The sequence below is a fragment of the Schizosaccharomyces cryophilus genome, assembly GCF_000004155.1.
Source record: "Schizosaccharomyces cryophilus OY26 unplaced genomic scaffold supercont4.8, whole genome shotgun sequence".
NCBI classification, from domain to species: Eukaryota; Fungi; Ascomycota; class Schizosaccharomycetes; order Schizosaccharomycetales; family Schizosaccharomycetaceae; genus Schizosaccharomyces; species Schizosaccharomyces cryophilus.
The window spans coordinates 586,850-612,649 of record NW_013185631.1 but is presented as its reverse complement, the minus strand read 5'-3'; the positions used below and the strand labels follow the sequence as shown (position 1 = coordinate 612,649).

The 25,800-nt window shown below is 37.8% G+C and overlaps 9 protein-coding genes and 2 non-coding genes across 11 annotated transcripts; 7 read left to right on the top strand and 4 right to left on the bottom strand.

The window, feature by feature from the left end:
• The first annotated feature begins 79 nt into the window (after positions 1-79).
• Positions 80-152, top strand: SPOG_16391. The gene has a single exon. It is a non-coding gene; the product is annotated as a tRNA-Phe (tRNA).
• A 413-nt stretch (positions 153-565) lies between these two features.
• Positions 566-2,842, top strand: SPOG_01585 (methylenetetrahydrofolate reductase Met11). The gene has a single exon (XM_013170273.1). It carries the CDS (start codon positions 683-685, stop codon positions 2,606-2,608), a length of 1,926 nt encoding a protein of 641 aa, XP_013025727.1. The 5' UTR covers positions 566-682; the 3' UTR covers positions 2,609-2,842.
• Positions 2,843-2,874: 32 nt separating this feature from the next.
• Positions 2,875-7,503, bottom strand: SPOG_01584 (multi-copy suppressor-Chk1; the record flags this gene model as incomplete). The annotated part of the gene is made up of 2 exons (XM_013170272.1): positions 2,875-7,090; positions 7,133-7,503. 2 exons carry the CDS (start codon positions 7,501-7,503, stop codon positions 2,875-2,877), a joined length of 4,587 nt encoding a protein of 1,528 aa, XP_013025726.1.
• Positions 7,504-9,710: 2,207 nt separating this feature from the next.
• On the top strand, positions 9,711-10,922 carry SPOG_01583 (uncharacterized protein; the record flags this gene model as incomplete). Its single annotated transcript, XM_013170271.1, has 2 exons — positions 9,711-10,175; positions 10,203-10,922. The coding sequence occupies 2 exons, from the start codon at positions 9,711-9,713 to the stop codon at positions 10,920-10,922; spliced, it is 1,185 nt and encodes a 394-aa protein (XP_013025725.1).
• A 219-nt stretch (positions 10,923-11,141) lies between these two features.
• On the top strand, positions 11,142-13,378 carry SPOG_01582 (glutamyl-tRNA amidotransferase beta subunit). Its single transcript, XM_013170270.1, has 4 exons — positions 11,142-11,602; positions 11,701-11,937; positions 11,996-12,505; positions 12,544-13,378. Exons 1-4 carry the CDS (start codon positions 11,447-11,449, stop codon positions 13,177-13,179), a joined length of 1,539 nt encoding a protein of 512 aa, XP_013025724.1. The 5' UTR covers positions 11,142-11,446; the 3' UTR covers positions 13,180-13,378.
• SPOG_01581 (translation initiation factor eIF2B beta subunit) lies at positions 13,258-14,733 on the bottom strand. The gene is made up of 4 exons (XM_013170269.1): positions 14,500-14,733; positions 14,049-14,451; positions 13,505-14,008; positions 13,258-13,457 (listed from the first exon to the last, which is right to left on the bottom strand). The coding sequence occupies exons 1-4, from the start codon at positions 14,717-14,719 to the stop codon at positions 13,385-13,387; spliced, it is 1,200 nt and encodes a 399-aa protein (XP_013025723.1). The 5' UTR covers positions 14,720-14,733; the 3' UTR covers positions 13,258-13,384.
• A 2,019-nt stretch (positions 14,734-16,752) lies between these two features.
• SPOG_16390 lies at positions 16,753-16,867 on the bottom strand. The gene has a single exon (XR_001203125.1). It is a non-coding gene; the product is annotated as a 5S ribosomal RNA (ribosomal RNA).
• Positions 16,868-17,866: 999 nt separating this feature from the next.
• On the top strand, positions 17,867-19,224 carry SPOG_01580 (tRNA isopentenyltransferase; the record flags this gene model as incomplete). Its single annotated transcript, XM_013170268.1, has 2 exons — positions 17,867-17,883; positions 17,907-19,224. 2 exons carry the CDS (start codon positions 17,867-17,869, stop codon positions 19,222-19,224), a joined length of 1,335 nt encoding a protein of 444 aa, XP_013025722.1.
• Positions 19,225-19,333: 109 nt separating this feature from the next.
• SPOG_01578 (WDR70 family WD repeat protein) lies at positions 19,334-24,057 on the bottom strand. The gene is made up of 2 exons (XM_013170266.1): positions 23,477-24,057; positions 19,334-23,420 (listed from the first exon to the last, which is right to left on the bottom strand). Exons 1-2 carry the CDS (start codon positions 23,792-23,794, stop codon positions 21,957-21,959), a joined length of 1,782 nt encoding a protein of 593 aa, XP_013025720.1. The 5' UTR covers positions 23,795-24,057; the 3' UTR covers positions 19,334-21,956.
• SPOG_01579 (homoaconitate hydratase Lys2) lies at positions 19,549-22,504 on the top strand. Its single transcript, XM_013170267.1, has one exon. The coding sequence runs from the start codon at positions 19,623-19,625 to the stop codon at positions 21,696-21,698; it is 2,076 nt and encodes a 691-aa protein (XP_013025721.1). The 5' UTR covers positions 19,549-19,622; the 3' UTR covers positions 21,699-22,504.
• SPOG_01577 (SUMO-targeted ubiquitin-protein ligase subunit Rfp2) lies at positions 23,834-25,441 on the top strand. Its single transcript, XM_013170265.1, has 2 exons — positions 23,834-24,213; positions 24,274-25,441. The coding sequence occupies exons 1-2, from the start codon at positions 24,192-24,194 to the stop codon at positions 24,828-24,830; spliced, it is 579 nt and encodes a 192-aa protein (XP_013025719.1). The 5' UTR covers positions 23,834-24,191; the 3' UTR covers positions 24,831-25,441.
• Positions 25,442-25,800: the final 359 nt, after the last annotated feature.

The following is a 25,800-nucleotide window of genomic DNA, read 5'->3' as shown; positions in this document are numbered from 1 at the left end:
TTTCTACTTAATAAGTCCACCTCGAATCGTTATGGAAGAAGCGCTTTATAATGCTTATACTGCCTTACATTTCAATCAAGTCGCGGTGGTGTAGTTGGGAGCATGACAGACTGAAGATCTGTTGGTCACTGGTTCGATCCCGGTTCGTGACACTTTTTTATTTTTCTCTGAATTTGTTGCTTCGATTCGTTTCATTCTTGTTCTGTTCTCGTCTTGAATGGAAAAAAGGCTTTGTTTACAGTTCCCTTCTCCCTACGTCCCACACAAGATTCCCTAGAAAAGGTCATAAATATGCTTAAGAAATTTCTTTTTTTATTCATTAGAAATGCACTATAAATGAAATTTTCTTATATGCGAGACTTTGCTTCGCTTCTTGTTTCCTGATTTTGTCTATTTATTACTTGCCAAACAAACTCAAACTATGTCGAAATCATAAGCTCAGTTAAGCCAAATAAAGGTAAAGTAAATCAAGCATTCTAGATCCAAGGAAAAGATAAACAAAAAATCTTTCTATAGATTGATTGATCTCAATTGATGTGTTCCAACTCGTTAAACAATTTTGAAGACATTACATTTCGTTCCTCCCTTTAGTCCTAAGTGCAAGCTGCAAGAAAGGTAAAGTGACTTGAAGACCTGTGTGAGACATTGGCAAAGACAAAAAGAACAGAACGAGTGGACAATTATGAAAATAGTGGACTTAATTCATGGGCTTCCGAAAGGAAGCACGTTTTATTCTTTTGAGTATTTTCCTCCAAAGACAACAGTGGGTTTGGAAAACTTGATGAGCCGAATAACAAGAATGTCGAATAATATGCTTCCTTTGTTTTCTAGCGTTACATGGGGAACGGCTGGAAGTACAGCAAGTGTTTCAGTGCTATTGGCCAAATTGCTGGAAAATCAACACCGTGTGCCGGCTTGTTTACATCTGACTTGCACGAACGTGGACCGGAAAGTAATTGACGAGACCCTAGAGACAGCCAAGAATGCAGGGATTCGTAATATCTTGGCTTTGCGTGGAGACCCACCTTTGAATAGCGATCATTGGGAGGGAAAGCTGAGTGAGTTTGAGCATGCAGTTGATTTAGTACGTTATATTCGTCAAAAGTATGGAGATTACTTCTGCATTGGCGTTGCAGCATATCCTGAGGGACACGCAGATTCGAATGTTCCCGAATTGACCCGTGATCCTGCTCGTGATATGCCTTTCCTTATTGAAAAGGTAAAGGCTGGTGCTGACTTTATTATGACCCAAATCTTTTATGAACCTAATGCATTTATTGAATTTGAGAAGACCCTGAGAAATCATGAGTCCGGCGTGTTTCAAGATATAATGATTATTCCTGCCGTTATGCCGATCCAGTCTTTTTCCATTCTCAAGCGAATGACTCGTCTTTGTGGTTGCAGCATTCCTGAATCATTGATGAAACGTATAGAGGCTGTAAAGTCCGATGACGAAGCCGTCAAATCCATAGGTGTTGAGCACGCTGTGGAAATGATACAAACAATTATGCGCAATACAAACCACCGTATCCTTGGCTTTCATTTCTGCACCCTTAACCTTGAGAAATCTGTTGCTAGGATTCTCAAGCATAGCTCTTTGTTGACTCGCCGTTGGGAACAATACGAATCTCAACTTCAAGACGAGAATCTTCGAAAAACCACCATTAGACGTCTTAGCCTCAACGAAACTCCTGAACTTCATAATCATGTCGTTATTCCTCCAGATGATTCGCTAAAAGGAATCTCTTCATCCCTTCGTACTCAAACGAACGAAGCTTCGCTCGCTACTCATAGAGACAGCCTCACCACCGATGCTCCCTTCTCCGTTTCCGAAGGAAGTGGTGTTTTGGGAAGACAAGCAAATTGGGACGATTTCCCCAACGGTCGTTTCGGTGATCCTAGATCTCCCGCTTATGGTGAGATTGATGGTTACGGACCTACCCTGCACTTTCCCCAGCAAGAAGCCCTTCGTCTTTGGGGCTATCCTGTGGATGAATCTGATATTACTTCTCTATTCCAAAAACACATTAAGAACGACATCCATGCTATTCCATGGATTGATGAACCCGTTGACGACGAGACAAAATTGATCTCACAATATCTTCTCAAAGTGAATGGGCGTACTTGGTGGACAGTAGGTAGTCAACCTACTGTTAATGGTGCCCCTTCTACGGACCCTGTTTTTGGTTGGGGTCCTAAAGGCGGAAAAGTTTACCAGAAGGCATTCATTGAATTTTTTATAAGTTCAAAAGATTTCAACAATTTTGTAAAGAAGTGGCATGATAATGACCAAATCACTTATTATGCTGGAAATAATAAAGGCGACTTCCTTACTAATGCCCCAAATGACGGGGCCAGTGCAGTCACTTGGGGTGTTTATCCAGGAAGAGAAATTATACAATCTACAATTATTGCCGAAGTCTCTTTTAAGGCTTGGATGAATGAAGCTTTTGACGTATGGGCGGAATGGGCTTACTTGTATCCTAAAAATACAGCAACAAGGAATTTGTTGGAACATTGTACGGATGATAGATGGCTTGTATCAATTATTCATCATGATTATATGGATAATGATGGTCTTTGGAAGGCTCTTGAAGTCGTTATGTAATACCACTTTATTAAATCGTTATACATTCTGTTTGCTTACTCCATTCCCCACTCTTTTCTTTTCTTTTTAGATGGAAACTATTCAATCTTCTTATATGCATCTACTTCTTTGAATCTCTTTGTAGGAAAATAATATACACATTAGTATTAAAGTCGTTAGGCTTCAGTCTGTTGTAGCTAAAGTAAATAAAGATATTTCCATCATATACCGTTCATAGTCATACGCAAAACTGATCTAAAATTATAATTAAGCATGAGAAGGTCACACTACATGCTAAGGTAAGTTTCCGTGAAAAGATCTGGCTTTTTATCCTCAATCAAATAATCAACCTTTGAGTTGTACGATGTTGTATCCATGGGTGTTAACATATCAAACAGATTTGCAGAAGTAGTAAATGCTTTGTTCAAAATGGCAACGTTCTCAGTTGTTCCCTGAAGGACACTAGGAGGATATGTCTGGGATGCATATAAAGAGGGTACAGAACGAGGACGCGTATTAAATGGATACAGTTTTCCCTGCTTGTTGCAGCAGTCAGGACATGTATAAGTCGATAAAGTACTTACTATTTCCGAGGAGAGACCGACGCAATCGTAATGATACCATTCGGAACAACTGTGGCATTGTACCATTCCATCCGAAATAGCAAAAGGTTGCTTACACAGACAAACAGCAGTAGAGTTGTGATCCTCACTAATCGACGTTGATGTGACTGGAATTTGAGGATTATCAACGAAATTGAAATCAGTAAATTCAGCGATATCTGGGGGATTTGTCATTTTTGGCGCATGAACAAGCGTATCAGCTGTTGGTAAAGGTGCGGGACTTAAAACAGCTTCAGCTAAACTTTTCATAGCCCATGGTGATAAGGTGGTACTCAATGTATGAACATTCTGAAGTCGTGTAGCAGAGTTGTTTTGATTTCGTATTTGGGTAGCAGCAATCGCGGCAGCACCCTCGGCAGAGGTTAATTTTCCACTTTCAACCTGCTCCATAATTTCTCGCTGACGCTTTGTGGGGCGCGGTTTTCTGTTAGACCTACTCTCACCAATAAACGGAGGAGGAAGGGGTGCAATTGGCAATAACTCATGTAATTTTTGTCGGAAAACATTTATTTCCTCTGTAAACAGAATTTCCACTCCCTCTAATTTTCGCAAAAAGAACCGGATTAGAGGAATGTCCTCAAAAGAAAGTCTCGAGGGATCCTGAATGGTGTTCTGTATATGATCACGAAAGTTTACGGCCTCATTCACGACTTGTTTTAGTAAACTCACTTCTGCAGGTTGAAAAGGAAGATTAGGGATGTCCGAAACCATTTGTTGAAGCTCAATCAACGGAGGTCGATGGGAATGACGAGGTATTTCGACACGATAATCGCAGATAGGACAGATAAATTTTTCATTTGCTCGAAGTTTCTTCTTGGACATTTTCATGCATTTGGCGTGATACCATTCATGACAAACTTCACATTCAATCATCATACCGGACTCGGGTAATCTACAAAAACAGTAATGGAAATCAGCTGGATTAGATCCAGCTATAATGTAATACTCATTACCAACATGCAAATGAGCATTTGAACCTTCATCAATCATTGCGCTTGAGTCTTTCTCCTCAACAAATTCGAGATGTTGACTGAAAATCTCTAGTGGAGCGTTTGCTTTACCAAAGAAGCGTTTACCACGGCGAACCCATTCAAGTGTTTTCGTTACGAGTTTTTGAGCTGTAATAAATTCCTCGGGTTTACTTGAAAGAGCTTCCGCTTCGGTCAAGACATTCCTTGCCTCATCAATAGTAGGTCGTTTCTCGAACTCGGCATTCTGAGAACGTGTTATCAGAGAAACTAACCGGTCATGAGATGATACAGATTTTAATAAAACATCATTAAGATTATCAAATAACTGTTTATCCACACATAACTGCTTTGCTTCTTCTTTTAATCCCACCAACTTTTGAGTTGTCGTAGTTTCTTGACTTAAAAAAGTTTCGGCCTGTTTATTCCACCGTTCGGATTTCTCTTTTATATATAAAGCTTGGGCCATTTCTTCACTTTCGGGGGGTATCCCAATCTCGTTTCCTCGATTGATTAAATCAACTAGTTCTTCTAAAGTAAAATCTTCTCTACCAAAAATTTCTTGAAACTGTTTTGTCCAAGCTGTACTAGATAATTGCTTCTCAAAAAACTCTAATTCGGGGGTTTCAATCTGAAGCTCTTTACCTTCAGTAACCATATTTAAGCATATGTCATAAGTGAGTTCCTGATTCATCAACGATCTTGCTTTACTCTGATAAGACTTTAATTGGTCTAGTTTCTCAACAAGTAGTTCCATTTCCTGAATTTCGAAAGGAAATTTTTCTCCTTCTTCAACTAGCTTGACCAGTAAATCCGATTCATTATGTTTTAAAGCTGAAGATAAAATCATTTCATCTGAAGGGCTTTCATTAGCACTCTTTTTTATCTTTCTCTTGTCCTTTTTTACAGGAGCCTTTCTTTTTAGAACGACAGAAGCCTTTTCCAACCAATTTTGGCCCATTTGGACGAATGAACGAACTTCATCGACTTCTTTTATAGGACAAGACAGAGTATCCGCTTCATAGTACAAAGCTTTAAGAACCTTCAAAGTAGGACGAGAATTAGAGAAAGCACCGCGGTATTTTTCTAACCATATATCAGCTTTTTTGGCACGACTGAAAACAGTATCATAAGCATCAAGTAAAGCTTCATCGTTGTATCGGACGCTGACTGTTAAATCATTATCTTTCATATTCAAGTTTTGACTAGCGTGTAGCAAACAGAAAACTTGAGTCGATTTATTGATCCCGACAGCGGCCAAGTAAGCAAACGTTTTACAATGACTGCAGGCCATAACTGATGATTCTAAAGGGATGGAAACCCAAGGAAGGGAAGCATTCTTTTTTCGAAACTCATTCCGTACTTTTAATTCGTTGTCTATTCGTTCCTTCAAGCATGTCATAAGCCAACAAGCTGAATGGACCGTTTTATCCACCGTAGCATTTGCTAATAATATGTGGTCATAAGAAAATGGTGTAGGTATGCATAATTCGTTGTAAGTTTGAAATGATCGTTGAGCATATTTATCAGTAATCCACTCTTTTACGGCGAAAGGAATAGATTCAGAAATATTAAACCCATGATCCAAACATGTATAATAAGTATCGGGAAACGTGATAACAAATTCATTAGGATATTGCAAAAATGTATTCACGCTTATCCCATTAGCAAGTATAACTTGAAGAGGAAGAACAATCGAAGAATTTTTTATTGTCTCCGGTCGTTGCTTTAATGATGGAGGTAGAAGTTCTGACAAAAGTTTCTCATATTTTGCAGTCTCTTCAGCAGGAATAACATACCAGGTCTTCGGAGATCCTAAATGATGATAATGTAAACCAAATAAAGCCATAGTATTTTTTCGCCATCCAGGACAGCTCAACATTTGTCCAAAATGTAAGGTAGGAGTAAGAATTTCAGGAGGAGTGAATTTCAAAGGAGACAATTTTGCAAATTGTAAAAAAGGAAGGTTCCAGGGATCATTATAGTAAGGACTCTGTCGATTGGTTGGAAAAGCAGTTTTGTTTTGGCTAAAACCAATAAGGGGCTGTTCGGATATTTCAGACTTTGAAGATTTTAGGTAAAAAGAAGAAGACCAAAAGTATTGTTCCAGAGGAGACAAACGGGAGAGATATGTATAATGTGATTCAGCATTAAGTAAAGCGTATGGGAAGGATGCGGACGAGTCTTCGTTAACCTTTGAAGATGAGCGAGTTTTGCGTTCAGGATTTTGCGATGTTGATGAAGGGAAAGAATGGTTTAAATTATTAAAGTACGACGGAGAAAAATCGTCATGAAACGAAGAAATAGCAGACGAAAGAGAGGATTCCAATTGGGCGTTGGAATCAAGGAATGAAGAAATGCAATGATAATCGACATCTTTCCAGGAAATTTTAAGATTGTCGGGAATACAACTGTTACAAGTGAAATAGTGGATATCAGTAATAGGGGCAAAAGGAGCTTCTACACACGAGTAATGATAGCTTGATTGACAGATCCAACAAGTGACGAATGCAGAGCCTTCCTGGTCACAGACCTTGCACTTTGGGCCATGCAACTGACGACGTGCTCGTTTCGCAGGACGAGTAATTGGTGAGCTAGAAAAGCCTCCGCCATTATTTGTACTTTGGGATTCACAAGACTCATAAGTAGAATAGGCAGTTTTCAAGCTATTAACATCCAGCTTATAAAATTGAGCCGCTTGAGACCAAAACTCATATTCGGACATATCGAGCTTTTTCGAGAAGTGCAGCCATTGCTTGAGTTGCAGAAGATCAACTTGCTTCCCTAGAACGAAAATAAACGAAAGAATTACCGAATCAGATCGATCAGCAATCCGCTTTTCATCAGACAATGAAAATGTAGAGGATGTCTCTTTGTGAAAAATAGGAGACAGTATGGAACGAGCGGAAGGACTATTATTCTTGCATATAAATTTTAATGTCGTGGAGTCTAACGTTAAAGGGCATGACCAGCCCAGAGGAGGCAATATTTTTGAAGCACCCGAATGCTTCATAGAAGTATATATCTCACTTATATATTCAAGACCCAAGGAAAAGGACTCCTCTGAGGGCTCGTTCCCAATTTGCTGGTTTTCATTGGTAAGTATATTCTTGCAAGAGTCAGGATTGGAAGATCGAGAAATCGTCTTGGGTTCGGAAACAGGACTGTTTTCTGATTGTTGATTTATTGATACATGCTCGTAAGGTCTTGTATGGATGGAAGAAGTGCTGCTTTTGATGGCACTTTCGTTTATGTTTTCAAAATCAACAGAAGGAAATTGAAAAAGATTCTGAGTTGCGAAATTGCTCAGAGAACTTTTTCGCATTGTTACCAGTCGGAGACACAGCGTAAAACGACAGTATCCTTGGTAACTCAAAAATTTGCAGTGAAAGATTCGTACCCCGTGGTGGTGGTGAAGAATTTACTTGTGGGGGAAGGCAAGAAAATTAGAGTGGGAAAAATAGACTCACTAAGTTAAGCGAAGGTTAAGAGAACCGATTGTTATTAAATTGGAAAAGTAAAAGGCAAAGAAATATTTAAAAGAATTAATCAAACATTAAGATAGACTACATTAGGGATTTAAATAATAAAAAGTTCACTAGAAATCAGTTGAAAAGTTTTATTTTTGTCTTGCCTTATTATAGAGAGAAGGAGGTAGCTTGATATTTGTTGTTGTTACTTACAAGAAAAATAAATAAAAAAGTGAAGTAGATGTTTTTGAAAATATAATGAAAACAAAGGATAACTGCTTCTTTCTTCTTTTAAAGCAGGAGTTGGGTTGCTTTATAGGATAAAGCTCTTTACAAAGCTGCAATTTTTCAATTCTTGGTCTTGTTTTTTTTTTTTTTAAATCAGTAAGTTTGTTTTTCGATACATCACAATAAAAACAATGGAAAACGAATTCATTTATTCATTTTAAAAAAGATAGTATGAGTTGCAAAAATTTCTTTAGTCCATGGCTCTAAGAAATTACATTACGCCATATAACTTTGAATATGATGAATATAATATGAATGTGGGGCGTTACGAAACGGAATGATTATTTCCAATCTTTTTATTTTTTCCTTACTTCATAGGAATGATCAATTCGTCTTTCATGCTTTCTTATTCCTGATATCATGATGCCTCACTTGATATGTTAATGAAATCATCAGTTTATCAACATAATTCGTACAAGTTTTAATCATTCTGTACTGTACCTCTCTCTGAATAAACAAAATTCTTCTTTAAATATCTGTAACCTAAAGAAGGGAGAGTCAACCTTCATTTATGTTCAACGATGTGAATTGTTTTTTTATGCAGGTATGTATGCCTTGATGATATAATGGATGTTTCGTAAGTTTCGAGATATAGGGAAAACGAGAAATATACTTTATCTTATATGAAGTTTAGAAAAAAAAAAGTGGTCTTTGTATATATATTCGGAAAAGTAATAAAAAAATTGGAAATACATTTCAAAATCCCATCTGCTTAACTTATATCTGTCACCATATCCCAAAAAAAAAAAGGAAAAAGGAAAGTCCAACATAGAACCCTCTGAATTGGTTTCATTGCATCCTTCACCATTCACTCAATATCTTGCAATGAAATTCATTAAATATATTTATTCTAAGAAGCAAAAATTGTAATAACTCGTTCCATATCTACATAAACGACATTTTCTTTTTCCCTTTTTTATTTGTTTACCATTGAATAGTTCATATTTATCTTTCTCTTAACCTACTGATTCGGATTTTTAGGGGGTGAGCAACCTTAAAGCTTCCCCCTTCATAAAATTTCGTTTATCACACGGTTTCGTTCCACAAAGTACACCGGTCACCTAAAAATGTTAATATCATATTAACTATAGCCGATGCATTCTTACCAAAGGATCATGAGATCCGTTGACGATGCATGATGAAAACATTCATTCATAGTTTTTTTTTCTATTTTTATCAAATGATTACTGAATTTGCGTTTTCATGAAGGAAGAGTAACGACGAATAGCACTTACTCATCTTGTAATTTTAGAAGGAAATTACCGCTATAAATGATGTTTCACGTCATTCAGATGTTATGATTCCAAAGCGTTCTTCCGTTCTGACTGCCCAGGTTATGGGCCTCGATCAATACATTCCTTACCTTACCTAAGAATAAAATTCCCATCTATCGTAATCTGGGGATTAAGGTAAGGAGATACGTAGCAATCGCATCTATGACCGAAAGGCCGACGTCAAAATGCCGACGTCAAAATGCCGATGAAATCTTTCTCCAAGAATCATGCATTTGATGACATTTACCTGCTTTTTTTCTATATAAATACCCTATAGACACGGTCAATTTTATAAGTGTTTGAGAGTATTGAACTAATATATAACCTAACGTTGAACAAGAAAGTACCCTAATTTCAAGAGAGATTTTAATCGTCAATAGGTGTTCTTTTCTTTTTGATCTTTTGTTCAGGTTTCCCTTAATTGATTTCATTTAGAGCTGCAATTTTTGTCTCAAATACAAAACATCTTTTGATTTTTTGTTCCAACCACTTCTAACAAGATGCTTTCCTCGTTCACTGCGTCACTTTTTACTGGTGTCTTTTTGGCCCGGAGCCTTCTTTCTTGTCAAGCTGCTCCTACAGAATTCTCCGGCGTCGGAGCTGTTGCCGCTAATCTTACCTACAATGCCACAGGCGATTTTGATCCAACTAAAACGCCGGCAAATTACACCCCTGCTGGTGGCATCGTTCCTATGGAGCCTAATCCAACATATCATCCTTTGAGTGACTTTGACTATCAATCTTTATCTTTGGCTCTGTACCACGAGTACATTGAATATGACCTCTTTAATTATGGCCTTACCAAATTCTCAGATGCCGAATTCGAAGAAGCTGGCATAACTGCTGACTACCGTCACTTAATTCGCTTTATGGCTCAACAAGAGATTGGTCATATCGAGCTTATTTCAAATATGCTCGGTGGGGACGCTCCTAAAGCCTGTCAATACAAATATGACTTTGAAAGCGTAGGCGCTTTCTTGGACTTTTCACAGAAGCTTACACAATGGACTGAATCCGGAGTCTATGGTTTTCTTAATCACCTTGATTCTCGTGCTGCTGCTAATCTTTTACTTCAATCCATCACTACTGAAGCTCGTCAGGAAATGAGTCTTCGTCAATTGCAGGGTCTCTTCCCTTATCCCGTCTGGTTTGAAACTGGTCTTCCTCAATCCTTTGCTTGGACTTTGGTGTCTCCTTATATTGTTACCTGTCCTCCTACCAACAAGAAGTTGGTCTGGCAAAACTTCCCTGCTCTTCACGTTGTTAGTCCTCCTGTTGCCACGAACTTTACCAACGGTTCTTACCCTCAATATCCTAATGGCACTTACATGTACCCTGCTGCTGTGTCTACCAACCGTACTCTGCCCATGTCCCTTCCCGGCCAAATTGTTGAATTCGCCTGGGAAGCTCCCGGAAAAAAGATAGGCCCCAACAGTTCATACACCACTGCAACTTCTGCTAAGGGTGCTCCTCAATTTGCTGCTTGGATCAGTCAATTGAATGTAACTTACACTCCTTTGAATTTGACCGGCAACAACACCGGCGCTACTTATCAACCAAGTGTCCACCTCTACAATGACTCTACTCAACAAGTCATCAATGGTTCAAGCTTTGTTGTTTTGACAGACGTAGCCTTGCCTCTCACTCCTTTTAACCTTTCAGCCATCAATGAACATATTGTTGCTGGCCCTGCCGTGTATTCCTCTGGTTAAATCAAAGGAGCTAGTTACTTGACGAAGCTGTAACTGCTTTCTGAAACCAGTTTCGTTCCTATAAATTATTTAATAATGAACGTTAGCGTATATGCGACCGAACGAAAAGTCTTTTAATGTTTACGAATCATCTCGCTTTTGATGAGGTTGAATGGTTTTCTTTCTTCATATTTCCTTTGTATTAGCCTTTTTTGGATACTATAATGAATTTTTTGCAAGCTTTTTAATTTGCCTTTTGTAACAGTTTAGAGTGGATGTGTGTGTAACACAAAACGTATTCAATATTCATAAAAACAAGGGCGTCCGCTCTACTTTCAATTTTCATTCTTGGTTTTTGAATAGCCATGCGTTAAATCAAAGTAAAGCATTAAACACACCACACTTATAGTTTTCCCCCTTTAACGAACGGTTGTTAATACCCTCATATTATGAATATTCTCTACATTCCTATTATTAACAATTGATTTCTTTGTTCGTAGAATTTCGCATACACCATTTGCATTCCTCTATCAAACCTGTACAACATGTGCAAAATGAAATGGTTCGCATCGATTGGTTTTGAGATCCATTTGCAGTTGGCGGCTTCCAAAAAGCTTTTCAGTGGTGCGAAAAGAGGAGTTTCTGAAACACCAAACACGTCTATTGCTCACTTTGATGTCTCGCTTCCTGGGTCAATGCCGGTATGAACACCATACGGTGAATGTCACCACAAAAACACATTATTGAATGACTTACGAGTTGTGAATGTATAAATAATCTTACTAACGATAATATGTAGATCCTAAGTCAGGAAGCTTTGAGACTTGCTGTTCGAGGAGCCCTGGCACTCAATTGCAATGTTGCTCCAGTTTGCCAGTTTGACCGAAAGCATTACTTTTACCCAGACTTACCAGCTGGCTATCAGATTACTCAACGTGATGTTCCATTAGGAAGAAACGGGTTCGTTCAACTTTCAAAACATCTAGACGACGTTGATAATACCATAGTACCTATTCAACACGTACAATTGGAGCAAGTATGATGTCTTCGTGCTTTTTCGTGTATTTGAAACTAACAAGCTTGCCCTGATATAGGATACCGCAAAATCTATCCATGTAGATAGTGTTTCAAAAACATTACTAGACTTCAACCGTGCAGGGTCTCCACTACTTGAGGTTGTCACGGCTCCTTGTTTACATGATGAGAATACCGCTGGATCATTTCTGCGGAAAATTCAATCTATCATGCGTTATGCCCGTGTTTCTGATGCTAAAATGGAAACGGGTGGAATGCGATGCGACGTAAATGTATCTATTGCGCCAATTATTTCGACTCCTAGCGAATCTTCAAAAGATTTTACAGTGGGCTTAGAGCTTCCCAAAACAGAGTTGAAGAATTTATCATCTGTTCGAAATGTCATGAATGCCATACGCTATGAAGTGCACCGTCAGATTTCCCTTGCAGAAAAAAATGAAATTTGGGCTACAGAAACAAGGGGCTTTGATGATAAAACTGGACAAACATTCTTATTACGCGATAAAAGTATTTCAGAGGATTATCTCTACCTACCCGAAACAGATGTCCCTCCTGTTACAATATCCAAGGTAATAATTTAACGTATGCTGTGCTAATACTGTTTTAGGACTACGTGAGAGAAATAGCCAATTCAATGGGACCACTTCCTGACGATCTTTTTATTATGCTCACGTCAAAACCTTACTCTATGTCCATACGAGATGCACGTATTCTTTTAAATCTCCCTTATGGATATGATTACTATTATACTGTTAGAAAAATCATCGGCAAACAAGCCGGGTTCTCTAAAGAAATTATTGATGATTCCTTACACGCCTTACCAACCTGGATTATTACTGACCTTGTAGGAAAGCTTCATGAGCATGAAAAAGAAGAAGACCTCTTTTATGTCCCTCCAAATCAGTTAGCCGATATTGTTTGCTATTGTTCTGCTCGAAAAATTTCTCGTCTGACAGCAAAAGCGCTTATCAACCATTTGATTGTAACGCCTTCAAAAATGTCGGTTGCAGACATTATTAAAGAGCTTAAGCTGGATTTTATTCAAGATTCCAACACATTAGATGTTCAGGTTGGGAAAATTTTAGAAGCATCTCCCAAGCAAGTTCGGGAATTCCTGAATGGAAAGCAATCTCTGCTTAAATATTTTATAGGACAAGTAATGCGGCAAGTTCGAGGTCGAGGTGATCCGGTTGAAATTGAGAAATTGCTGAAGCAGCGTTTGGGCGACACCTTGAAAAAGTAACTACATAGTCCATTTTTACCGATTACTTTTTAAATTTTCGATGATGACTTGGTTTAAATAGAGCTTTTTTGGATGTGTTAACTGTATAAGAATGAAGAAAATTACTTAGTGACTGAGTGTCAATGTCTACTGAACAGAAATAAATTTTCATAGATTCCCTTTTATAATACACTCGACCTAAATAAACAAAACAAAAAATTATTTTTTAAAGAATAGTGTCGTTTGCGTCGTAAGTATCGTTCATGATACGGTACAAATACGAAGGAGGATATCCTCCCCTAAAATTGTTAGCAAATTTGTTCGCCTTGTTAATCCAAGCACTTACAAATTGGTGATAAAAAGATCGACAAGATCTGGTGGGATATAGTCATAATAAGGGTTCAGTAGTTCAGCTTCGTTTATTAAATCACCATTTTTGAATGATATAATATTTCCTGGAGAAGTAAGTTGGATAATAGACTCAAGATCATAAGGATAAACAGGACTCAATTTGTATATACCGGAGCAAACAACGACAGGGGTGGCATGATGCCTAGCAGCTTGGGCGACGAGATGAGCACCGCTATAAGTTACTAACCCACCATTACCGAGAATTGCGTGTGTGCCAAGAATTACTTTATTCACCCGTGACATGATGGCGAATATGGCAGCATCTGAAATGACAGTTGTATCAATTCCAGCATTTGCAAGACGCTTCGCCATAGCATGGGCTCCATCCTGCATGTTAGGAAATCCTTCTGCCACGACAACAGAAAACTTTCTCTTCTTTGCGGCAAAGCGCAAGAATGCTTCAACAGTTTTGGAGCATCCCTGAGTTAAGATAATTTCACTAAACACAGTTAGACAAAGTAAGCTATATCACAACATACTTGGAATGCAAATGATCCATGGATTGAACCTCAATATCCGTGTTAATTTTATCTAATTCATCAATTATTTCTTGAATTCCTGCTATCAGCACAGCACGCATATCCATCCCGCCAGTAACTCTGCTGTCACCGAGATTTTTATGTTGAGAAGAAGCTTCAGGAACTGGTCTTCCCAATAAGTTTAGCATTGAAGAGTACATTTGAAAAGAAATGGGCTCGTTTCGTTCTGCCAGGTGGTCATTCGACGACAAACCACTACTTGGAGAAGAGACCGATGAAGTAGTAGAGGAATCTTTGCCTTTTCCTTTATTAACAGTTTCTTCTTCCACTGAATTTAGCAAGTCTTGGTATTCTTCACGGATCATTCGTAAGATTCTACGAATGATGTTTCCGCAAGAAAATTCTGAGGCCACGAGTTAGTTTTTGAATTTCAACAATATTGAGCACATACCACTAGGCTGAGCTTTCACAAGAGAAGATCCTACTGCTCGAATTGTATCCAAAAGCTGATCTACTGTAGACCATCGCGTTTGAGAAATGACTTGTCGCATTACAAGAGCCGTCTCAACAGCGACTGGAAAAGGTTTATGGACCTTCCTCGACTTCAATCTTGCAATTAAATTGCTGACCGCCGGATACGTATGTTCTATATCTTTTGCAGTCATTTTCATGAAATTGGTAAAAGACAAAGTGTTTACATGGATAACGACAGGGACCGTAATATTTTATTCATTCGCTCGATTTTCGAAATCATTTTCAATAGTCCACAGTAGTCTTTTTCCACACTTTAGTGAGCAATGTTACTCATAGTTAACGAAGTATACCACATTGCGTAAAAGAAAAAGACATCACAATTTAAATGTTTGATGGTGTCTGTCCAAGGAACTCTTTAATATTACCAGATTTGGTTCAACGAGTATAATATATTCGTGTATCGAAATTTGAGATAAAACAACATGAACGGGGAAATAGATTAAATAATCAAGAAATATGATTGGCTCATAAATTTTCATGGAACCTAAATTGTGTGATAAGAAATCGCATGATTAAAACTATATAAACAGCTAGCAATCCTCATCCTAGCCTTCAGTTTGGAAGATTTTGCCGATTGAACTAATAAGCTTGATCCTTGTAAAGAGCTTCGTTAGTCAACCAGGCAATGGAGATTACTATTAATATGTTGACACATAGTAATTACTCTCCTAACTCAATATCAACCAACTTATAAAGCAATTACAGTTGTTTGTCTATTCGGCTATATAATAAATTGCAGATAGTCTTCCCATGAAGAAGGAATCTTCGCTAAAATTATACCATTTTGTCAATTGTGTTTGGTTCTTGAGTTGAAGTGTTTTGTTATACATAAAAAGTTCCGCTTAGGCGTTACTTTGGACATATCACGAGGAATCCATATTATAAGACGAAAAGCCATATTTGGAAGAAGTATCCCGTAGAAAGTAATAATGAACGGGTGGCTTAGATGGTCAGCTTCTAATTCCTTGTATCTGATGATTATCAGGTTTATCGTTACTGGTATATCTATGTCGCTGATGGTTTTTCTCTGTTTACATCTTCGGCATATATCAGAGTTTTTCTTGTGACAGAAATCTCACATCTTATATATTTGTGTTCCAAACGATTTTCTTGGAGGTTGAAATTTCATATAATTTTTGATTGTTGATTTCTCCCGGTAGTCTTAAATTTACTTTGCAAAATTTCCTCTTAATATTGACACGTTGGTGCCTGTGTCTATAAATGAATTGAAAACAACTAAAGTTGTATCATCCTCTACGTGATTGGACTTGGTTATACTACGTGTGTAGACGTTGTTGAAGTCCAGGAATCTGGTTAACTAAATGGAATCTCGAAAAGCAATCATATTAAGTCTGACCAGTCGAATCTTCCAATCTCTCTCAATTTATGGTTTAAGACTTTGTGTTTGTATAACTTTTCAGATATAGTTGTCGGATGTCTATGGTCATGCCTTTCCAATAGTATCATTGAACCTAGTCGTGGATAAATTTCCACGAAGACCTCCTGAATTTGGATGGTCATGATAAACTAACATATGAATTGTACTGGGCAGTTTTGGCGTTCCTGTCCTAGATTGTTTATGATTTGTCCATTTGTTATTGAAAATTAGGGAAAAGAGTATGTTCCCTCATGAATACCTTGAAGTTCTTTATGGTATGCATATTTAGTCCTCAAGTAATCGTTGGTTCACGATTCATCATTTATATTTCATAATATTTTCTTAACTACATATGGTGCGTCAGCTTTATGGTCTCGGAGTCCGATGTTCAATTAACTCACTTTTTTCTTTATTTAAGATCCAACGATTCTCATCAGTTTGGAAGATTTTTTTGTCACGGGAGTATTCATCCTGTGGTAACATTATTTAGTTGAATGGAATAACAATTGTGAGTGCTTTTATAGTATATTTGTGATGGGGATAATTCTTCATAGGTGTTGTGTAATTGAGTATGGTAAAGAATGAGTAGTTGCACACTTTTTTAAAAGTCAATTGAGGTTGGATGGCATATTCACTATATGTAGAATTTCCAAAACAAGTAGTTGACTAGTTGACCTATTAAACTGTAAGGGAATTTTGGCCAGCTCGACTAGCGAAACCTTTGTAACTGGAAATTTACTTAAAAGAAATTTTTTATAAAACGGTACCAAATAAAAGTTATAAAAAAGGAAAAGCCTACAGCACCCCGGATTCCCATGTTGTCTCCAACCATAGTACTAACGAGGCCCTCAGACGCTTAACTGCAGTGATCGGACGGGAACTGGTGTTTTCGCCTAGGTGTGGCCGTAGACAACTACTTTGTCTTTACAAACAGTTTATTGTGAATTATCTGACGGTTTAGTTTATATTGTGATCATATTTTACATTAATCCATAGAATATGAGTTTTCCTGCATCATCGTAGAGTGTTTAAAAATCTATTTAACGATTTAAATTAGCTCTTCTTTCTACTCATTCTTTTTTCTGTTTATCTTTTTGTTTTTCACGCCTTAATTGATCATGTTCTCGTCACCATGGACCAAGAAAGAAGCATATAACATCATTGTTTCAACGAATTTTATAGCTGACAAACTAGTTGTAGATTGAATGTTCTTTAAATGTGTATTTTCCTTCGTTTTATTCTAATCGAGCACAAGGGAGCGTTGTGAACCAATATACTCTATAGCGTTATACAAAATCAGGATTTTGGCAATATATACACCGTGTTAAATTTTGTATATATGGAAGGAAATAGTTGAATTTTCTTGAGTGTGTAGAGAAATATGAAATGGATTGACAAATCATCATTAATTTTGTGATTTAAGTAGTAAAAGTTACTCTTATAGGAGCTCAAGTAAGGTTATGGTTGCTTTTATCAAGCTCCATTACTTCAAGTGAACTAGAAATACTTTCAACACAGAGCATGGTACGTCCTTACTATTATTACTTGAAGTGATCTTTGAACCCTTCGCTTGAATGACACAGACTTGGAACGATTCTTCATTTTTATAACTAATGATGTAGTTAAACACACCTTGATATTCCTCAAGCAACACATTTAAGGAGATAACTTAAGGAAAAGCTGACGATGAGAATTAGCGATTCACTTGGGTATAAAAATAAGCAGGCTAATATTTCATTCCAATTATATATTCCTTTTCAATGAACCGTTAGTTAAGAGGTAACAAATAAAAATAGAACCTCTTTAGTATTATCACCTTTAAATCAGGAGTATAAAAAATAATCTTATCCTATAGTCATAGTACATTCTCAACGTCTGTTAGATAGTACCAGTAAAAAGCTGCAGAATGTCTTACTATTTAATGTAAATTTATTACGGTTGAAAAGCTTGATGTTGAAACCTATTTGTATTGTCTGTGGAACCACGGGTGCTGGAAAATCCGATTTGGCTGTCCAGCTAGCCAAAAAGTTTGGAACAGAAGTTATCAATGCGGATTCTATGCAAGTGTATCGAGGGTTTGATACGATAACAAACAAAATATCACATGAGGAACAAGAAAATGTCACTCATCATCTCATGTCCTTCCTAAACTATGATCAAGAATATAGTGTTCCCAATTTTGAAAAGGACGCAAGGAGAATCATCGATGGCTTGCACGCGCAAGGGAAAGTTCCAATCCTAGTAGGCGGGACTAACTACTATTTGCAGTCTTTATTGTTTGAAGATTCTACCCTTTCATCAATTGATCCTCCTTTATCGCATAAAGTCAAACATCCCGATGAAGGGATATTAAATGATGAAAATGCGGATCTGATGTTTCCTTATTTGCAAAAAGTTGACCCACTAATGGCGGAACGTTGGCATCCTCGGGATGTACGCAAGATCCGCAGAAGCTTAGAGATTTATTTCCACACGGGAAAGCGGCCGTCCGATATATACAAAGAACAGTCTAGCATAAAGAAGTCAAAGTTGAAGTATAAAACGCTATTATTTTGGGCGAATGCGGAAAATGATGTCTTGATGCCTCGTTTGGATACTCGAGTAGATAAAATGCTACATCAAGGACTCATGAATGAGATACAGAGCATGAAATCTGTCATTAATGAAAACGGATTTACACCAGATCTTACCAGAGGAATTTGGCAATGTATAGGTTTTAAAGAGTTTGAACCCTGGTTTCAGAATTCTTCTCAAGAAACATTCCAAGCATGTTTAGATAAGATGAAGATATCCACCAAGCAATATGCCAAATATCAAAAGAAATGGATTTTGAATCGACTTTTACCTCTTTGTGTCTCCGAACAAAAGTTACGACCGTCGTCTATTCTATTTTCAGTCGCAAATACTACTAACTTACAAAAATGGCACGAACAAGTAGAACGTTCTTGCAATGTGTTCTCTTGTTTTTTCAATAATCAAAAGCTTCCTCCTATGACAGAAGAAGAACAAGGAGTTTTGGAAAAAGTTAAAAAAACCCTCCTAACACAGGATAAAGATACTTTCAGCACAAAATTCACCTGTGATGTTTGTTTAGACAAGACTGGACATCCTTTTGTTGCTATTGGTGAAGATGCATGGCAAACTCATCTTCAAAGTCGAAAACATAAAATGACAGTTCGTCGAATGAAAGAGCGAGCCACTCGACAAGAGCGGATTGAAGCTGCAAAGAAAGCAGCCATGGAAAGAAGAAAGGAGACTGCTTAGTCTTTTCTGTTTTGTTTGGTTTGATTAAATCTTCATTTGGTAATAAAGGGTATAAGGAACATGTCTCAAATTACTTATAATTTTTCTATTCGTTAACGACATGAGTTACCGCGTTTATTTAGGAATATATTTCCTCTGATTCCAAAAAGAATTTACTCTCAAACTATCAAATTTCATTTTTGCTCAATTCTTCCAATTTGCTTTCTACCTCATTAACCTCTTTTGTTTACTTTTTAACGAAACGCTTCGCAACAGTATTTTCAATATAAGCGAAAATAGCACTGATCCTTATCCAAATGAATCTCATTTTACTGGACAAAATATGTCTCTCCCTTCCCTATTTTGTAAATTGATATCGCCATCTGCAATTCTAACCTTTGCGAGCATATAGGGATCCAATGCAAATGTTGCGCATTGGTCAGACAAAAGTCCATTTAAAGGGGTTCTCTTACTCTTTTCGTGGCTATGCCACGGTAAAGAAACCTTCTCAAACGATTACTGAAAAGATCGTCCAAAGGTTTGCGCAGAACCTTCCTGAGGGAAAGTTTGTTCGTTCCGGTGATTATGTGACAATCAAACCAAAGCATTGTATGTCACACGATAATTCTTGGCCGGTCGCATTGAAGTTTATGGGTATTGGTGCTGAAAGAGTATTTGATAATCGTCAAGTAGTTTGTACTTTGGATCACGATGTCCAAAATATGAGTGAAGCGAATCAGCGTAAGTACAGAAACATTGAGGCTTTTGCGAAAGGGCAGGGTATTGATTTCTATCCTGCTGGTCGAGGCATTGGTCATCAGATTATGGTTGAACAAGGATACGCAATGCCTGGTAGCTTAGCTGTCGCTAGTGATTCACATTCCAATACCTACGGTGGCGTTGGTTGTTTAGGCACCCCTATTGTTCGTACAGATGCAGCTGCTATTTGGGCTACAGGCCAAACTTGGTGGCAGATTCCACCCATTGCTCGTGTTAATCTTGTTGGCCAATTACCCAAGGGTTTATCAGGGAAAGATATCATTGTCTCTCTTTGTGGTGCTTTCAATCATGACGAAGTCTTAAACCATGCCATTGAGTTTTCTGGTGAGGGCCTAAGCAGTTTGGACATTGACTCTCGTCTTACCATTGCCAATATGACTACGGAGTGGGGGGCACTCTCTGGTTTGTTTCCTACTGACAATAAGGTCTTTGAATGGTACGAAAATCGTCTCGCATTTTTAGGCCTTAATCATCCAAGAGTCAACCGCAAAGCACTTGATGATATGAAATCCAATCCAATTATCCCTGATGAAGGCGCTTATTATGCTAAGTATCTTACTTTGGACCTTGGCACTCTTTCTCCTGTCGTCTCTGGACCAAATTCTGTAAAAGTTTACAATTCCGCTGCCAAACTTGAAGGGGAAAATATTCCAATAAAAAAGGCTTATTTAGTTTCCTGTACGAATGGCCGACTTTCCGATATACATGATGCTGCTGAAGTAGTTCGCGGCAAGAAGGTTGCTGATGGTGTAGAATTCTATGTCGGTGCCGCATCAAGTGAAGTGGAGGAGGCAGCCAAGAACAATGGCGATTGGCAAGTTCTTATCGATAGTGGCGCTCGTGCTCTCCCTGCTGGTTGCGGTCCTTGTATCGGTCTAGGTACCGGATTATTAAAGGAAGGTGAAGTTGGAATCAGTGCCACAAATCGTAACTTTAAGGGTCGTATGGGTAGCCGTGAGGCTTTAGCTTATTTAGCTTCTCCTGCTGTTGTGGCTGCTTCTGCTATTTCTGGAAAGATTGTTGCTCCCGAAGGATTTAAGGATTCTGTTCATCAAGTTTCTGCTATTGATATCACTGAGAAAATGAACACCGGCAGTAATTCAATGAATGAGGCTGGTGTATCTGATTCTGAGACTGCCATTATTGAAGGTTTCCCTGCTTCTGTATCCGGTGAAATCGTATTTTGTGATGCTGACAACTTGAATACTGATGGCATTTATCCTGGTCGTTATACCTATAGAGATGACATATCCAAAGAAGAGATGGCTAAAGTTTGCATGGAAAATTACGATGTCGATTTTGGAAAGAAAACAATGCCTAATGATATCTTAGTAAGTGGTTTCAACTTTGGTTGTGGTTCTAGTCGTGAACAAGCAGCCACTGCTATATTATCTCGAGGAATTCCTCTCGTCGTCGGTGGATCTTTTAGTGATATTTTTAAACGTAACTCTATTAATAATGCCTTATTGGCTGTTCAATTGCCGGAGCTTATTCAGAAACTTCGTACAGCTTTCGCAAAGAGTCCCAAAGAACTTACTCGCCGTACAGGTTGGCATCTGAATTGGGATGTTCGTAAAAGCCTTGTTGAAATCAGTACTGCTGATGGAAAGAAACTATCCTGGCGAATTGGCGAGCTTGGTAACTCTGTACAAAGTCTTTTCGTTCGTGGAGGTCTTGAAGGCTGGGTTAAACATGAAATATCTGAATCCTCATAATTCTAATAATGGTCATTTTGTTTTCTTGTTTCGTTTCTTAGACTTAACTTTCTATAGATGGTACACATTCTTTCATATCTGAAATGTTGCTTTTGGTTTTGGATATCAGGCTTTCTGTTAATAAATAATGAATGGTATAGCATTCTTTCTTTATGTACATAAGAGTTCGCAAAATTATTCCAGAAATATCATCAACTTTTCATTTGCAAACCATTCTTGCTAATGTATATCAAGGATCTCATCTTTGTTCGTACATATTTATTTAGTTTTTTGTTTTTTTGAAAAAGTCTTATCTTGCCCAGATTCGTCTTCAGAAAAACTTTGATATAGAGGTTTTGGTTGTGTTTGCGTATACATTCTGGTAAACATTGGTTCAGATTCGGCAACATCGGCATACTTGAATAAAGCCTCTCGAGGATCCTCGTCTTTCATAGCCGCTAGGGGAACGTCGCTGGTATTATTTTCTTCGACCAGGCGGCCAAGCTCAGGCTGTCGAGAGCGCTTGGGATCTTTCCGGGCTGCATTACGTTGGCGACGAGCATTAAAGTAATAGTTTGTTACTGAATCGTTTGTTTCCTCAACCAACCCAAAGTCATTGACTCCTCCGACAGAGCCGCTTAAAGCATTAATATGTACCGTATTTTGTAAATCATCATCGACATGCTTTACTTTTGGTGGTTTAGAAGCAGAATCTTTAATACCCCGAACAGACTCAGATGCAGAAAATAAAATAATAGAGTCTCCCATAGACATCCCAATACCAATCTGGTTTATTTTTTCGTTCCAAGATACAGCAGTAATTGAATGACGAACGCTGTTTTGAGCATTGAAAGTTAATATAGCATCCTGCTCAAAGGTAAGTGCATCCAAGACAAGTAAACTTCCATTGATATCTTCAGTAGCCGCTGTTCCTAATAGAATGTGTTTTCGGTTTGGAGAAAATATAGCGTTCCCACCAGCTCTTGGAGTGGGTACATTCGATAGCTGATGTAGTGGATTTTTCGTATTTCTTATGTCCCATAGGGATAGAACATCATCTTCAAAACGACCAAGAAGGTAAATCCCATCTTCTGAATAATTTAACGAAGTAGCGCGGACTTGTGATGTGTGAGCTTGAGGAATTTTCAGAGATGGGTGACGAGTTCGGGAACCTCTTTGCCAAATTTCCAAATTTCCATCATATGCAGCAGTTACAAACTGGTTAGTATCAACTGGATTCCAAGCACAACGATTTAACGGCGTTCTCGCCATTCCGGCCCTGACATTTTCAGATATATGAGAAAATACCTCAATTTGCGACTTTGTTCGGTTTACATCCCATATCCTAGCGGTATTGTCAGCACCGCAGGTCAGAAAGAATTGAGCACTATTTGGTTGCCAACTACCGTCTTCTATTTCTGAAATGTGACCCTTCGTATGGTACATATCTCGTATGTACTGGTCACCTTTTGCAAATTGAGCTATATATGTTCCATTCCGATCATAAAGGATGGGCCGAGAATGATTAAATAAGGCCAAAATTTGGTTTTTTTTGGAGCAATCGAGTTTCTTTACAGGGTAGCGACCTACATTATCAGCATTTGTGTCTGTTGGATCAATGATATGGAAAGGACGAGGATGAGAGGCGTCTAATCCGCCAAAATCCCAACAACAAATCGTATTATCTGTAGATCCAGTGTAGAACCTAGTTCCACTGTTATCAAATGTTGTTGTGGATACAATCTATGTAAAGAGTTAGAACACTCACTGAAGGTTATCATATGAGAACTTCTACATACCTTCGAATGACTAGGAAAAACAACCTGATGAGAACAGGGAATACCTAGCTCAGAACCTACAGTCTCATCTTCACTATCCCATCCCTCAGAGTCAGAGTCAGAGTCAGAATCAGATTTTGAAGTATCGGCACCATTATCACCAAGGAAACTTTCTCTCTCTTTGGATTTTTTAGTCCTTAAAAGTCTATTACAATCTTCTGGTCGAGCAAAGCGCTCTACTAGGGCAGCCGCGTTATGAGATTGAGTCTGTTTTCCAAAAGTAAAAGGAACAGCTTCTACAGGTTCTTCAGCAATTGGAGAGCTAGAAAGACTTGACATGAAAATTTCTATTCGATTAAATCCCCTAAATGAAACTTACTGTTGCTTGCAAGTGCTCTTTTTCAGATTTGGTGGTGAGGACTTCCAAGACAATTGAGAATTTCAAGAAAACAACCACTTTTTTTGAAACTGTTATATCCTACTAAATACTTTTATAGTGGTTGACTCGTAAATTATCGTTGGCATTCTTGAGAGAAATATAGCATGTCATTTCCTTTTTGTTAGTTGCCTGCAAAGTTGCCTGCGAAAAGCGGTTGAATAGTCCTATCCTCGTAAAAACACTAAATTTTATCCAATAGCAACTTTCTTTTTATGCTTGTTTTTTGGTTTTCTAATAAAAAAAAACACCCAAAATAAAAATCATTATTAAAAAAGCCTTATTCATGGTTCTCACTTTATGAATTTGCAAGGCCTGCAGCGTAAGGACCCTTCTCTTTTTGCAAGAAGATGCAGAGATCACTAACTAATGAAATGATTAGTACCAGGAAGAGAACATGCGTTGTCACCAGAAGTGATTGATTTAACTGAAGAGATCCATGATCCAATTGCAGATGAAGAAGTTTCAGAAGTGCCTTTCTTGGATTTAACTAGGATATCAGAACATAGGCCTAGAAGAAGACGTAGATTTGAAAGTGATGTTGCGAATGAAGAGACCCCGTCTATGCGTTCTATTCCGGACCCAGTAAGCCGGCCTCCAATATCTGTAGGCGGTGGCATTTTTTGGACGAGACAAAGAAGAAGAGGTTCATTACAGAGATTAATAAATCATTCTTCTGCGAAAACCCAACCGCAGTCAGCAAAACCAGTACCAGCCTCTGGCTTCACTTACGATGTAAAACCAGATATGCATTTGGTATGTATTCAATGTAAGACGGAACTAGTCAATAACGGAACAACTTCAATATTTGCTTCAAAGTGTGGGCATGTGTTCTGTTCGTCATGTACGAAAGGTCTTCGAAAGAAAACTCAACCATGTCCAGTGACTCATTGTGGAAAACGCTTGACAAGAAGGTCTCTCTTTCCTCTATATATTTAAGCTCTTCTACAGATTTTATCACCTTTTGGTATTTTTTTATATACTCCATGCCATGAAAACAGGATTCAACTATAGAGTCCTTGTTTTGTAAAAGTGTTTACGGTAAGAAAGGATTAAAGAGCCAATATTGTACAGAAAAAATACTATGTACAAACGGAAATAAAAGATGAAATCATATGGGTTTGAAAAATGATGGAAAATTACATGTTTACTCGAAGTAAACACAGCAAGTAATAGGCAGAATATTACTTGCTTTTGAAATTTTGAACTAAAATTACATGCAACGAACCGAAGTCCCAGATTATTATAAGACTACCTAAAGAGAACTGTTTCTATAGCAATCCAGAATCTCTGTCAACTTAAAAATATTCTCATATTCGGTCTTTGGCGAGAGATACACATACAATCCTTGATTTTAGTGGATCATAATAAGTTTATGTAGCTGTACTTTATGAACAGGTATACTAATATGGTAAGTCTTCTCAGTCATCGAACTGGATTGAATGCACTTTGGTTATGCGAACTTTCGATAACAAGGACAACGATGAAGCGTAAAGGAAAATTGATAATAAAATAATTGTGAGAATAAAACAGTACGTTTCAGTTAATGTTTTTTTAAATTGATTGAAATAACCAGAGTAGATCGAATGGTTTGCTTAAGCGAACTTTAAAGGTACTTATTTCGATGATAAGCGTCATGTCAACAAACCCATTTTTAATATGGCAAATAAAAAGCAAACGGTTATTGTATAGAGTGTAAGTCTTCTTCTCCTTGAATTATCTCCAATAAGATGTTATTCCTCGGTTTCTAAATGTCTGTATCTAAACTATTATAATAGACAGGCACTTTCAATTAAACAAGCTCATTAATGATCATTGAATCCCTAACTATTCTTCTATTTTTCTTTGAATGATATAAAAAAAAAACAGAATAAAGGAAAATAAAAGAAAATTAATTCACGAAAAACTG

Coding starts and splice junctions, on each gene's coding strand:
- SPOG_01585 (XM_013170273.1), top strand. CDS start 683: ATGAAAATAGTGGACTTAATTCATGGGCTTCCGAAAGGAAGCACGTTT.
- SPOG_01582 (XM_013170270.1), top strand. CDS start 11,447: ATGTGCAAAATGAAATGGTTCGCATCGATTGGTTTTGAGATCCATTTG. Junction 11,938..11,995: donor AACACGTACAATTGGAGCAA/GTATGATGTCTT, acceptor GCCCTGATATAG/GATACCGCAAAATCTATCCA. Junction 12,506..12,543: donor CTCCTGTTACAATATCCAAG/GTAATAATTTAA, acceptor ATACTGTTTTAG/GACTACGTGAGAGAAATAGC.
- SPOG_01581 (XM_013170269.1), bottom strand. CDS start 14,719: ATGAAAATGACTGCAAAAGATATAGAACATACGTATCCGGCGGTCAGC. Junction 14,009..14,048: donor ATGGATCATTTGCATTCCAA/GTATGTTGTGAT, acceptor AACTGTGTTTAG/TGAAATTATCTTAACTCAGG. Junction 13,458..13,504: donor GATCTTTTTATCACCAATTT/GTAAGTGCTTGG, acceptor TAACAATTTTAG/GGGAGGATATCCTCCTTCGT.
- SPOG_01579 (XM_013170267.1), top strand. CDS start 19,623: ATGCAAATGTTGCGCATTGGTCAGACAAAAGTCCATTTAAAGGGGTTC.
- SPOG_01578 (XM_013170266.1), bottom strand. CDS start 23,794: ATGTCAAGTCTTTCTAGCTCTCCAATTGCTGAAGAACCTGTAGAAGCT. Junction 23,421..23,476: donor TTTTTCCTAGTCATTCGAAG/GTATGTAGAAGT, acceptor CTCTTTACATAG/ATTGTATCCACAACAACATT.
- SPOG_01577 (XM_013170265.1), top strand. CDS start 24,192: ATGAATTTGCAAGGCCTGCAGC. Junction 24,214..24,273: donor GAATTTGCAAGGCCTGCAGC/GTAAGGACCCTT, acceptor TGAAATGATTAG/TACCAGGAAGAGAACATGCG.